This window comes from Micropterus salmoides, unplaced genomic scaffold (genome assembly GCF_014851395.1).
Source record: "Micropterus salmoides isolate LMB-PRFRI ecotype aquatic unplaced genomic scaffold, ASM1485139v1 Ms_hic_scaffold_23, whole genome shotgun sequence".
Classification (NCBI taxonomy): Eukaryota; Metazoa; Chordata; class Actinopteri; order Centrarchiformes; family Centrarchidae; genus Micropterus; species Micropterus salmoides.
The window spans coordinates 5,994,556-6,008,713 of NW_024041484.1; the positions used below are offsets into that span (position 1 = coordinate 5,994,556).

Genomic DNA, 14,158 nt, shown 5'->3' on the forward strand with positions numbered 1-14,158 from the left:
TCTGATGGGTCGCTCTGTTCTGATCTTTTTGTGGGTGATGTAAGAGGCTGCGGCAATCACAGCCTCTTACATCCGGATAGAGGTCAGCTTTTTAACGGGCAAATCTTGTTTTTTCTTTTCATGCTATACACAGCTCACATCATGTCAACAAGTTACCATAGCTATGAAGTGCTGATCCGTCAGCTGGTTAATCAAGAATAAATATGGAAGCAATTAAAATTACTTTAGAACTCACTCATTGTCAGATTAATTAGAAAAGGTAGAATATTTTATGGTCTCATATAATTTTTTGTCTGTAGCATTGCCCCTAATTTTTATTTATTTATTTATTTATTTAATTTTTTTTATACTTGTCCTGCCCAGCAGCCTGGTATGGAGTGTAAGGAGCTGGATACCCTGTTGTGCCAGACAGATTTTTCTTTAACAAGAGAATTTTAATATACTCTTTGTCTGTTTTATTTATTTATTTAAATATGGATTGATTTGTCGGCGAGCTGGACAGGAGGGCAAAAATGGGGATGGGGGTACAAATACCACACAAACACACAGACACCACAGAGAAAGGACAACACTGCAAGAGAACGGGGATGGGGGGTGGGGACAACAGGAAAGACAAGAGGAAAACACCAATTGCAGAAAGCATTACTCATCGTTACTCTCCACATGTGCTTACAGTCCATGGCTCTTCATTGTCTCTGGTCTCCAGCACGTCTTCACTGTACTCTGCGGTAAGTAGCTGACCATATTTTCCTCTTAAATTTTTGGCTATTCAGAATTAGTGTAACAGTTAGATGCTGTATATCTATCTATCTCATGGTGTAAACTCACCATTAAAGCTGCTCCAATCACTGTTTTTGTATTAGCAATGTATGAAATGACTAAATTAAATGTGAAAGGAATTTCTCGTAGTGACAGATGCTAAATGTGTAAATGAGAAACTGTTTGCCAACAGGTTAGTCACAGTAACTTTATAAGGTGATAATGCATCAGTGTTGTGGTTCCAGCTTGTTTTGCTGCCCCCAAGTGGTCAAAAAAACTGTTAATGCAACTTTAAAGCTACCCTATTTTGTTAAGTCACACAACAGCCCAAAAACTCAGTACCACTCACACAACAGTGAGCTAGGAGGAAATTCTTGGACAGTGAGTTTGTGCTTTTAAACACTGATTTTTGGTGGAGGGTTTTTTTTTTTTGCTAACCTCAAACAGTTGCATACTGAAGTAACATTTTTAATGCTGAAATCGTCCAGACTTTTTTAATGGGACAACACAGAGTTAAATTTTCAGCTCTTACCAGGGCTGCAGAGTGGCATTAAATGTCACATCCACTCTTCCAATTTTTCTGTCTTGTCCGTCCTGTTTCTGTAGAGCCAAAATATAACTTTCCATCATGCTTCTAACATAACTTTGGCAGAGAAGACTCTGGATAAGTGTTTCTAATGGCACAGGCAGCGCTCGAATCTTAATGTTCAGTCAGGCAGCAGATTAGTTTTAGGGAGAAGAATCGATTACCACCCACCACTGCCTGTTTCTAATAGCACTCATGAGTTGCGGAGGAAAGGCCTGGATGAATAATGGAGATAGTTTTGTTTAAAAGTTTTCCCTCAGGTCGAATTCATTTGTTTGTTTTGTGGTCATCCAAACCATTTACTATTTTGTTGCTGATTTTATCCACTTCAACACCGGTGACATGTTCTTTCACTTTAATCTCATTTTTATTAAAGTTTGTTTTAATTCTCTTTTATGTGTTGGCCATTTCTTTTCATTGACGTTAAAATGCTTCTCATGCTGTATATTGAACACAGCACACAGCCTCTAATATTTTTTTTTTTTAATGATGTGTGCTTCTTCCTTACAGACGGAGGAGAAAGCACACTCAGAGGTAAGGATGGGAAACATTCCGTCTGTCTGCATGTCTGCTTCTCTTTCCCACCTTCCTGCCTCACATTCATACAGTTAAAATTGATTCACACCTTAAAGCTGCTGTACAGTAGCTGCAGTACTGCACTGTTGGCCACTGTGCAGCTCTGCAGGTACAGGTGGGGGTGCCTTGCTCATGAGCACCTCAAAAGTAGCTGGAAGGAGTTAGTTAGGTAGTTTCAATCGCCTGATTTTATTCTGCGATTCATGTCATCAACATCCATGTCACACGCATGTTTTTGGTGCCCTTCAGGTGACTGCAGGCTGTTTTTTTTCTGTTGCAACGTATCTATATATTTAGAGATAGTCCATCTATGTCAATCAAAGCACAAACATTTATTCAGCTAAATGTGGCCCATTATTAATGATCAGTTTGAACCAAAAAGTATATGTATATGAGAAAAGTGATGGTGGATAAAATGTTAACAAGTTCTACTATAAAGCAGTTTAACCCCATGTTGCATTGCTTCAGTAAAACTTTTGCATTTATTTCATCTTTATCATAAATAACCACACTACCTTACTGTGCTACATAGGTTATTTTATAATTAACTCTTTACAAAAATGGACACTATACATATGTAATGCATGCCCTGCCTTTTGTTTGTTTGGCTTCATTCAGCATTCCTGTTCAGTTTATCACTGACTCCTTCTTGATTTCCGTCTTTTTTGTCTCTGTACTTGTTAGCGCTTTAAGCTCAAGTTTGGATCAAACAGCAATGGCAAATACACTGTGGTGTTTGTTTTAACCCTGCCAGATGGGTGGAGTTTAGCATCTAGGCCAGCACATGCAGTGCAAACTGACAATCATGGACTTCAGTCACTGTGCAGTACCACAAGGAACCCAATTCTGGAACTCTTTCCTTCAAATCTGACTCAGATTTGATGCTTTCAGATCTTGAGACAGGTGACCTGCACACGACTTGAATTTGTCTTCATGTATTTGAGACATTTGCTTTTATGTTGGCACAACAGCAACCTGGCTAAGCAGTGTTGGCATGGAGAACGAGAAACAACAATCCACAGAAATCATAAAATGGACAATTTTTTATATTTCTATTTTTTAATTGTCAATGAAATGTGTTGGAAACCAGAGAAATATGTCCTTTGTTGTATTGTGTTGTCCACTTTGGTAAACTGACACATCTGGCACAACAGGTATTTGCAAATGCTATTTGACCCAGGTCAGAAATACTTACCCACATCTCTTGCTTTGCTGCTCAAAGTCTAACCATGAGACAACCAGAACTGGTGCTTGTGATAACCTCTGTCTCTCCAGTCAGTACATGCTGTTTGATGGAGGCATGCAACATAGTGTTAATTTTTACTCTTCTCTTTTCAATCAAGGGCCAAACAGTCCTAAATTCCACGGTAATCCCCCACACTTTGTGTTCACACTTCACCCCAGTGTCTTTTTACACAGCATTACCATGTAACTGCACAGTTTTTCACATCAAAGTTTTTAACACAGGAGTTGCAAGTTCAACGCCTCTTTGCATTACTATCAGTCTTATTTTCTTAATATTTTTCAGGAGCGTGAACTTTACGTTTACCTCTGTACTTTTCTTCCCCAACCAGCAAATCAGAAAGCTGCGTCGGGAGCTGGACGCCTCTCAGGAGAAGGTGGCAACCCTGACATCTCAGCTGGCTGCCAACGTGAGTTTGTTTACTTCAAAAGACGGCGTCAAAACAGCCTGCTCATTTGCATGATAACCTGCTGTCACAGAGCTTTTATGAGAAGTGTTGCCTATCGAAACTCTGGAAGGAACATAAATCTTTAAGACGCCCACTAATTCCTTTTCTCTGTGTTTGAAGCTACCGTGCATGCATTTAGGCTTTTGCTTGTGTGTGTTTATTTTTGATTTTCCTTAGATGGGATGTTTTTTTTGTGTGTGTTTGTGTGTCTACGGTACATCGAGGATTGTCTCTTTGCTTTTGTCTCAGCCGGTGGGGTTTCAGGAGAACAGGAGCCTCTCCCAAATTCAACCAAGCAGGGAGAATCAAATAGAGATAGACGGGCGCAGAAAGAGAACAGGGAGATGGGGATATGTGAATCTAGACTCAAAAGCGTCATGCGTGGGTGAAACAGAGTGAGATACAGAGACCTCCAACCCCCAGACGAAGCTGTCTTTGTGCTGAGATGCAGATAGATTGACAAACTCCAGTGTGTGACTCTGCTCAGCCCCCCCAACCCTCAATGCCAAGTGCCTGATCAAGCGTGGAGGCAGACAGGGTCTTCGCTTCGGTCCGACGCTTTGATCACAAAGTTGTGCAGAGCTGAATCTGAAGGCTAGAACTGCAGGAAAACTTGACAAATGGGAGAGGAAGAAATTACTATATGGGAGTTATGTAGGGACAGCCAACTTTTCCTTTGTTTGAGGTTGTGTGAAATTACTTGATGTTATCCTACATAAGCTTCATTTCGACCAAAGGAACTATACCCCGGAACTAGGAACCACTGGAGGAACTCACGGTGTTTCCACTGAAGGGACTAGGGTACCGTTGTTTGCAAACTAATAAATCACAATCAACAGTCAGATAGCACACACATCTCGCCGATGTCCGCCTGAGATGTAGCTACGTCCGCATTAAATGTATTGCTCGGAAATAGCAGCCAACATGCAGCAGTGTGTTTACAGCAAACAGCTGATGGAGCTACGCTAAATACTGGGTCCGGAGTTGTTGTTTTAAGTTTTCATCAGTCAGGTTTCCTCCTCTCCAAAACAAGCGGAACAGACACAAAAAAGCTTCAGTGAGTAATATTTAATTTGTGTATTTAACTTCATTTTTCAAGTAACTTGCCCAACACTGATAAATACACACTTGTGTGTAATTTGTGGTACAGTGATTGGTAGTGTAGCTAGTATGACTCATGCACGAGACAGTGTTCACTCAGCTTTGGCTGTACGTCTCAGTGTGGCACATTTACAGGCTTTATAACACATGTCACCACCTCAGGACACCAGCAAGCCACTTTAGGGCCTTGAATTAAAGAAGAGACAATTCACTGTCAACTAGTGTCAAGTCTATAAGTCCACCATTATATCCTTTAGCAACCTCGTGGTTTTTGCAGATAGTTCACAGCCACATTCAGTGTAGTGTTTTACAACATTATAAATAAGAGGATTCTCACAGTTTCTTTACAGTTTAGTATGGTTATAGAAAAGTAAAAGCTAGCTCATGCAATAATATCATGTACAGTATTTCATACTAGCTAGTGATTTGTGTAGCAAAATGATTTAAAAGGAGATATAATCTAAGACACAGTCTGAATAAAATACTAAAAATGGTGTCTCCTATATCTGTTGTTGATACTGACTGGCCCTTAACAGAGTCACAGAGCATCAAAACAGCAGTGGAAAAGACTACCAGTCTCATGCCTTACTGTGCCAAGCCATATGCCACCACTTTCACAACAGGAACCCATATGCGCTTTACAGCTCCCACTCTAATGTTAGAGGCTTGGGATTTGAAAATCTATCTCTGGCTGTGCTGTACTAGAGCCGCATCATACTGTATCTACATGACAGCGCGGTGGGCTGCTGGTGCTATAAGCTTGTTTTATCCTCCCAGTGGGGAGTGTGACTATAGAAATGTCCTCACATGCTGTCTACCCACGGTCCAAAACTAAACACTCACTGTGACATCGCTTAAACATTTACACTACCAAATACATGTAGATATACAAGCATTTGTACAGGAACTACACATTGGTGTATATATTTGGTTAACAACACTAGGGAACTTAAACATCCATGCATGCATGTGAAAAATACTTTTAGCCTACTTACAAAGTAGGTTAAGTATTTTGAGGCCGTCTTGCTTCCTTAATGTTACATAAACTAATTTCTTTATATAATTTATTCTTGAATACATAATGGTGTGTATAGTAAAAGGTTATTTCATTTTGGACTTCAACTCAATGCATATTTGACTTTATCGTTTCATCCAAATGTAAAGTTTAACCATGAACTGAAGTCATGATTATGTCAGATTGTTTATTTTAAGGTTAGGGAGGAAGGGTATGTTGAGTAAGTGTTTGTTAACTTCCATTGGCTGAATGCATTTTAATTCATCTCCTGTATTTCCATCAGAGCGGAAATTTTCCAGTGATTGAGGGCATCTGATCTTGATCTCTCTCATTTGCTGTGCCGCTGCATGCATAATTGTTATTATAATTTTGAATTGAATTTGGATCTTAAATAAAGTATTACATGTGTGTCGATACCCTCAGCATGCTCTCCTAGAAAATGACTCTCACATTAAAAACGTATTTGCTGCTGCGCTGTCATGTTGGATGAAGTACCCGCCACAGACGTCATTTTAATTAGCAGCGTGTTTGTTTTTGGTTTTATTTGATTAAAATGGAGCAGAATTAGTAAAACCAACATCCTGTCAAAGGATGTCAAAAGGATTAAGGAGAACAAATGCTGCCTAACTGGTGAAGTATCGTACCACTCAGTATTTTTTTTATCAGCCTGTGAAGGGGATATGTTTTCCTGCCTGGATTCCGTCCACATTAAATCGGGTTTAAGAGTTCACACAGGGATCCCTCCTCCCCCTCAATCCCCTTCGTCTTTCTACTCACCCTTCTCTGTCACCCCCCCCCCCCCCCCCCCCCCCGTTCTTCTTACTCTTCTCCTCTTCCCTCATTTTGGCTGTATTCTTCCTTACCGTTCCCTTTCATTCCACCCTTCGTTCCCTCCCCTTCTTGCTGTAGTGTTTAAAGGAAATGGCCCAGCAGTAGGTGCTGGCTTAGACCACTGTAGTCGTGACTGTGCGTCGTCCATCTTTCGCCGACACACAACCCCCTTGAGATGTCATTCGCGTCTATAGTGGCGGCCTCTGGCAGCACCAACACTGATGACTTCTCCTCGTCCAGTTCACTGGTTTGGCCCACCGTCAACCTTTACCCCAGACCCCAGGATCAGGACGATGGTCAGAAAAATGGGGGCCGCCTGGGCCGGGCCCCAGGACAGATGGTTCAGCCGTGGGACGCTTTAGAGTCTAATCAGCGCCTCCTTCGGGGCGGACAGGTGGGCAGGGGGGGGTGATGAGTCGGAGCTCACAGGTGGAGTTGGACAGAAATTTGGAGTTGGAGAGATGAGTTGGAGCAGTTGGCATTTCTAAAGGTCAAGACCTTTGCTGCTTTAGCCAGGGACACAGAGTGGAAGAGGCAGCACAGGGTGCTACTGTGTGTTTCTAGATTTGTGAGGTCCTAACATCCTCACAAGGATAGAAAGATGAGGAATTTTACACATTACACATTACACATTTGGGAACACATGCTTTACAGTCAATTAATGAAAGTCCTTGAAAAGTACAACAATGCAAATGAGCATGTGCGTGTTTGTGTTAAGCAGAGATTTTCTGATCGGTCTGGGCATGCTGCCCACCTCTCTGTGTCACACCAGGCCTGACAGGTGTCTCGGGGTCTCTAGCTAAGGATGGGAGAGGATGAGCTGGCAGTATGCACACATACACAGATTTTACAGACTCAGATTTGCACAAGGACACACAAGCATGAACATAAGGCTTCACCAGACACTCGGACATAAACATATATTCCAAAAACACATGCACAAACAAACCCAGATACACACCCAGACACACAAACCAGGTTCAGCAGAGCAGATGGTGTGGCGCCACGGAACATTTGCCACCCTTGTGTCTCCTCTGCATCTTCAGGTGACAGATGAAGACTGGGAGGGCAGACGTTTTTTAACCTGTGTGCCGCTATGATACCCACCATTGTTTTGTGCTCAGTCTCAGTTTGGTACTCATAACTTTTCCCCCCCAAAACATTTAACATGAATATTGATATATATACACATGCAAGTTATAATTTGTGTTAGCTGTACTTTAAATGTTGACTGCTTATTTTACTTTGGCTAGTCGGTCAAATTAATGTTGGGTCCAGTTTTGAGAGTGTAGTTTTATAGTTAGTTTTATATTCAAAAAGAACAAAACAGTATTTTACATATGCATGTTCTGCCTTTTTAAATCTAGTTTTTTATAGATTAGATAGATTTGATTTTTTTTTTTCTGAAGCTGAAGACTGTGTCTCTCTGTGTGTCTGCAGGCACACCTGGTGGCAGCCTTTGAGAAGAGCCTGAGTAACATGACCTGCCGCCTGCAGAGCCTCACCATGACTGCTGAACAAAAGGTACAAGAGCTTAGTTCTGAATTTGAAATATACTATATATGAACTCCAAGGCAAAGGGATTAGAGGGAGGAGAAATGATTAGAAACAGGCAGCAGTTTGACATTGAAATAGTGCAGTGGAAAGTAACAATGTGGAGGTCTGCTGTAGTGGATTAATGGATATTTTTATCTTTTAGGTTCAGTTTCTGACTCATTTGAAAGGTTTTCTAGTGAAGTTTTGGTTTTCACCAAAGGTTTCCATATTAAAGTTTTAGTTGTTGAATATTTCTCTCGCTTTACTTCTAACCTTAACCGAAGATGTTTGACTTGCTTCAACTTTAAATGCTTTTGGTACACAGGCAGGTAAAAGTGTCCAGTTTTGCATGAGGATGCAAGGGTTCAGCATATTCCACGAACCTAAGGCTCCAAACCCTATTTAAAACCAAAACCATCTATTCTCCAAAAGTCCTCCAGCATTTACTTCTCCCAAGGTCTACTTTTCTCCGTTTTCTTACAAGTCAGACCTTTTTACGACAGGACGTTTCAGAACAGCTCGAATGGCACTGAAGCACTGATCACACAGCAGCAGCAATATGTTCAAAGATCTATCCCTGCCACACATTATGAATACTTCCCTCTGTTCACACACCCACACAGAGAGCAAGAGAGAGAGTGCTGACAAGCCCTGGCAGCTTTTTAATCCTCTGTAAATTAAAGCAGACTGGGATCTGGTGGGATGTCTTTGTTAAACAAGGCCGTCCCAACTTTTAATTAAAGCGGAAACCCTATCTGCAGCCCTCAGTGGGTTTTCGGGCAAAGCAGAACTGGAGACTCCCTCTATCTGATTGTGTTGGTTCAACAGAGGAAAGCTTTTTTATTCTAAGCAGGTGGTGCCGGGGTTGGGGCAAATCCACCGGGAGACTCCTTCCCTTCCACTGAATACCAGATTAATGCCAAATTTAAGATTTTGTTTCCAGTGACGGAGGTCATATGTTGATTCCACACATTTGGCCAAAAGGAGAGCAGTGCGTCATCCTTTGTTTAAAAACTGTCTGTCTCTCCAGGAGTCTGAGTTGGCTGAGTTGAGGGAGACCATAGACATGCTGAAGACCCAGAACACAGACGCCCAGACTGCCATCCAGGTGGCGCTCAACGGCCCTGACCACCTAAACAAAGGTAGTGAAGAAACCAGCAGGGGATGTTGGACCACACTTCTCTTAAATCATCTGATGTTTTGATGCCTTAAATTAAATTCCTGTTCCATGAGTGGATGCATTTTTTAGCCTGATTGGCCCCAGGGGGAATTGAACCCCTGAAACTTGAAGTGTTTGTGCTGCATAGGTCTGTTTTGTGAAAGTTGATTAGTCATCGAAACAACCTGAATTGCATGTGTAATCAGTTAGTTTACATGACTTTTTAAAGTATCCAGCCTCCTCATAACTGCCTTTTCAACTGACACCAACAAAGCTAGTTAAAATTCATAAGATTTTCATGTGTTGTTTTCAATCTTTGTCTGACATTTCCACACCGGCTACAAATTGCCTTTACACGCAGGAAACAAAGCAAGTATGTGATCCAGCGTAATTTTATAGCTTTGATTTCAGCCTCACTGCTGTGATGAATGTGTTTAATTGGCAAAACACTGGCTTTTATTCTGAAGGAGTTGCAGGACATGCAACACATTTGCCGCAGAGATTGGCACTCAACCATTCGTCATTCAAATGTGTGTGGAAAGCATGAACTCTGATCACTGATGCAATTATTTTGGGCTGACTTCTTTATTAAAACAATGTTTGGCTGCGCTGTAAACGCTCCGTATTTCAGATCAACGTTGTGGGTTTATCTTCAGTGCACTGAGGAAGATTTTGTCTGTCATTTCCAGACCTGCGAATTAGACGGCAGCACTCGTCAGAAAGTATGTCCAGTATCAACAGCGCAGCCAGTCACTCCAGCATGGGCAGTCTGGGCAAGGACGCCGAGGACAAAAAGAAGAAGAAGAAGAGCTGGGTAGGTGGAGAAGCTTGAAGAAACTTGTCAGCATTGTGAGACAAAAGTCCCAAATAAAAGGAAATCTGAACTGCTCTTCTGCACAAAATGCCATAAAATAATGGATGCCGGTGTGCACTGCAAGTTATACAACTCAGGTGTCTTCATCCATTCAGTCGCAGCAGACTTCAATTTTTTAGGGGGAGGGTTTGTCAGTGAAAGTGTCCAAATTCGGATACATAGCCTATGAATTATTCAGCGGTAGTTCTAATATACTCTGAATGTCTGCATTGAAAGATTAAATGTCTTCTTAACATAGATGAAGGCATTTTTGTGGATGTGTGAAATATAGCTTATTGTGCTGTTGCACCCACTGAAAGAGCTTCAAAATCCGTTGAATATTCATACTATACATAAGCTCAGGAGGACTAGGTTTGGTTGGGATTCCCCTGTATTCTCCAAAAAACTCCAAATCAAAGATAGTATGATCGTTTTTACCCCAAATGGCAATATATTTTTATTGTTATGATTTATTTCTCCATTCTTCTTTCTTCTTTCATCCCTTGTGAAATTGGTGTCAAAAGTGGGTGTTTGTGGGGCCGTTAAAGTAAGGTTCGTGCAGACTACACGACTTCCAGCATCAGTGGATCGCCGTGCTGTTCACACTACACAACTTGCTGTCTTGTGATGGGAGTCTCGAAGTCATTGTGGCGTTCACACTGCATGACTGATAGTGGACAGGGAGTCACACACCACACGAGCTCTCCAAACTACGTTTTGTCAAGAAAGCACACGTGAAATGTGAAACGGGAAATGACGCGACACTACACACGAAACCGCTGTTTGTTATTATATAGATAGGAATTATAAAGACAAAGAATCTGGGTGAAAGGATGGATTAGCACACGCAGGTAGCAGGGATTGTCTGAGCTACAGAGAGAGCTGGAGGTGAGTAAAAAGTGTTTTATAGTGAAAAAGTAGCTGCCTGCTCTCATTGGCTGCATGAGGATGTCAGGTTGGCCGACTCCTTCAGATATTTGGCATGTTAGATATCTGGCTGGCGTCTGCGATGTGTCAGAAATGTCGGGAAGCCGTTTTGATGCACATGAGTACACATAACGACTGCCGACTGCCGATCGATCGCTGATTTACCCCTGATCACAGGCAAATCGGGCTTAAAATCGTGTAGTGTGAACCAGGCTAAGCCTGTGAATAATTGGTTGGGTCCAATTTCAAACCCGTCACTTGACTTCACGATCCAAAAGTGTTTTTTTGTGTTTAGTCACTTTTGAGGTTGGAGGTAGAGCATGTTCAGATACATTCCCATAGGTCATCTGCAGCATCCCAAAATCGCACTCACATCTCGCTGAACCACATAACAGTCCGCCATCACACCCCTGTTGCTTGGTGACAGTGCTGAGATGGTGCCAGCTGAGTGGCTGAGGTGCCATCCAGTGGTGGGGGCTAACAGAGGGTCGAGCAGAGGAGTCAGCCGCCTTCCAATAATTTTTTAAGACGCACTTTGAATTTCACATACAGCAGCATGCAAATTAGGTTGGAAAGAAACAAAGTGGCCACTCATGTCATGGATACTGAAGTTCAGCTTAAAACCAGGGCAAGAGCTATCCAGAGGTTAGAGAAGTGCCAGTTGAATCTCTGTGCCAAGTGGGCAGGTCTGGGCAGAAGAGAAACACTCTAACAAAGTGCTCTAAATCCCTCAGTTACTCAATGGGACTTAGTTAAGTTTGAAAGTATAAAAAGACATGGGACACATCTTTATTTCTCAAAGTCTTCAACAAAGTTCACTATAATTTCTGTCTATAACTGTGTTTCTTTTGTGGCTCAGTTGCAATCAAACCTTGGACATTTACTTTATGCAATACCCATCTCCTATTTCCCTTTCTACTGAGGACGATGTCCACAAATACCCACAAATCAAGGCAAAAAAAAGCCAAGTTATCTAAAAATGCACATCCATAACCATAAAGCTCTTACTCTCCCTCTGTCCTTCTCTCTGATTTCACTGTTCTCTGCGTCACTCTACAATAGCAGCTCAGTGTCCCTGGCTGGAGAGCTGTTATTTGCTGCAGCCCCCTGAGTCAGACAGATGACATATTAGAAGTTCCGTTTCAGCCAAAGAGTGCAGAGCCAGAGCCTCTTTTCAGTCTGTACTGCAATGCAAAACGCTTGCCCTTGAAATGAAATGCATGCAAACAGCCCAAAAGTGTGACACCCTAGCAGGCCGGGTTAAGTGAGATCCCAAAAAATTCAAGTCGGGCTCATGAATACAAATCAATCCCTTATTTAAGAAGCAATTAATTATTCATTTGCATAAATTCTGCCTCAGTGCACACATGGTTGGAGACGCGGGTAGAGTTGAACTAAGGTTACTGAGAGGTAACCTGTAGAGTGAGCAGAAAAGGCGCATATCATGCTAACAGGGTGGCAAAATTAATAGGTAGAGTCCTTCAATTTGAGGCAAGGACATCCTGCCAGCAAGCATCTGACCTGCTGAAGTAGCCTTAAGCAGGACACAGACTCAGGGTTGCTTCTCTGTAGCTGATATCTGACCTCCCTGTGGAAGGTCGCAAAAATATCCGCACAGAGAACCATAAAGTGCATTATTTATTCATTTACTCAGAACTGTAAACATAAATAGACATCATGCAGGCTTATTATTTCAAAAAATGTGAGGGCTGTCATTGAATGCTCAGCCTTTAACATTACATGACTTGTTGTGGATGTGAAAGTCTGTCCGAATGATTAATGTTGTAAAATCCATCCATCCGTTCATTTTCTATAGCAGCTTGTCATGCCCAGGGTAGCAGGGGAGCCTTTCCCAGAATGCACTGGACATTATTGTAAAAATGAATTTACTTGAACTTATATTAAATGAAAGTACTGTGTTTGTGTCTTCTGTTTAGCATAATTAGGGTTCTGCTGATTTCATGCAGTCTTGTCTTATGTGCTTATCGCTGCTTCTTTGGTGCCACATAATGTACTTATACTTACAAAATGCACTGAACTTCTATATTAAAAAAATATTTTCCTAGCATGGGAACCTAATAATAACTTTTCATCCAACTTTTCAAAATTCATCCTGATTGGCACCGAACACTGTAATATGAATTTCGGACCAAAAATGCCCTCAAGTGCCCAGAGACCTACAGCTTATGTCCCAGTTTACAAATGGAATATGTCATGAGCCAAAGGGACAATACTACTTTTATGAAGGATTTACACTGATGGGGGAGCAGGAGTGTGTGTTGGTGTGGCTTAACGCTGGGTGTGTTTTGCATCTTCAGGTGGCTGATTCCATCCCTGCTCAGGTCAGTGGCTCCCAGTGTGTCTTCTGTATGTGTGCCGGAGTTATTCCCCATCCTCTGTCCCTTTGCTCCCGTATTCGTTCCTCCTTCTTCCCCTCAGAGCAACCTCTTCTTTCCCTTTTATCTGGAAACGTCCGCATGGATACGGCAACCCTCCCCTGCCCTGCCTCCTTGTTCCACCCTCCTCCTTTTCATCCTCCCTTGTTCATTGTGATTGCCTGTTCAGCCATCATTTTTAGGGTCATTTAAAAAAGCCCGGTCCCCCCCTTCTCCCTCTTACATTTCCATCTCTACTTACGGCTTGCTTTTTGTCTTTCTCTTTACCTAAACCAGACAGTGACCATTGCTTGGAAACAGCACGGAGTGACTTCCTGATCTGGCAGGATGTGATGTCACCAGAAGTTATCTCTTAGGAACTGACATGTTGTGATCGTAGAGCTCGGTGGGTGGCGATATTGATGTCTTTGCGCCTGTGTATTTGTGTCTGCCTTGCAGTTGCGCAGCTCCTTCAAGCAGGCGTTCAGCAAGAAGAAAACCAAATCCCAGTCAGCCCATGACGAGATGGAGGAGATGAGCGACTCGATGCCGTCCTCGCCCAAACTGCAGCATGACAACAGGCAGGGCAGCATTGCCACGCTGCATTCTTCACCCTCCACCACAGAGTGAGTGCCTCTCCTTTACACATACATAAATGCACACATACAGGTCATTCTCTCCCCTTGTACGTACTTACATATTTCATTGCATACAAATAGAAAAACAGTTAGCAGTTGTTCCTTTTTCAC

General features: G+C 42.2%; 1 protein-coding gene across 1 annotated transcript in view; it reads left to right on the top strand.

Moving 5' to 3' along the window:
• Window positions 1–14,158, top strand: part of LOC119917988 (neuron navigator 3-like) — a 199,755-nt gene that overhangs the window by 170,011 nt on the left and 15,586 nt on the right. The window contains 8 exon segments of the mRNA XM_038738477.1: window positions 676–728; window positions 1,856–1,879; window positions 3,496–3,573; window positions 8,000–8,083; window positions 9,126–9,237; window positions 9,944–10,068; window positions 13,353–13,376; window positions 13,869–14,035. Coding sequence (XP_038594405.1) covers window positions 676–728; window positions 1,856–1,879; window positions 3,496–3,573; window positions 8,000–8,083; window positions 9,126–9,237; window positions 9,944–10,068; window positions 13,353–13,376; window positions 13,869–14,035 — 667 coding nt within the window.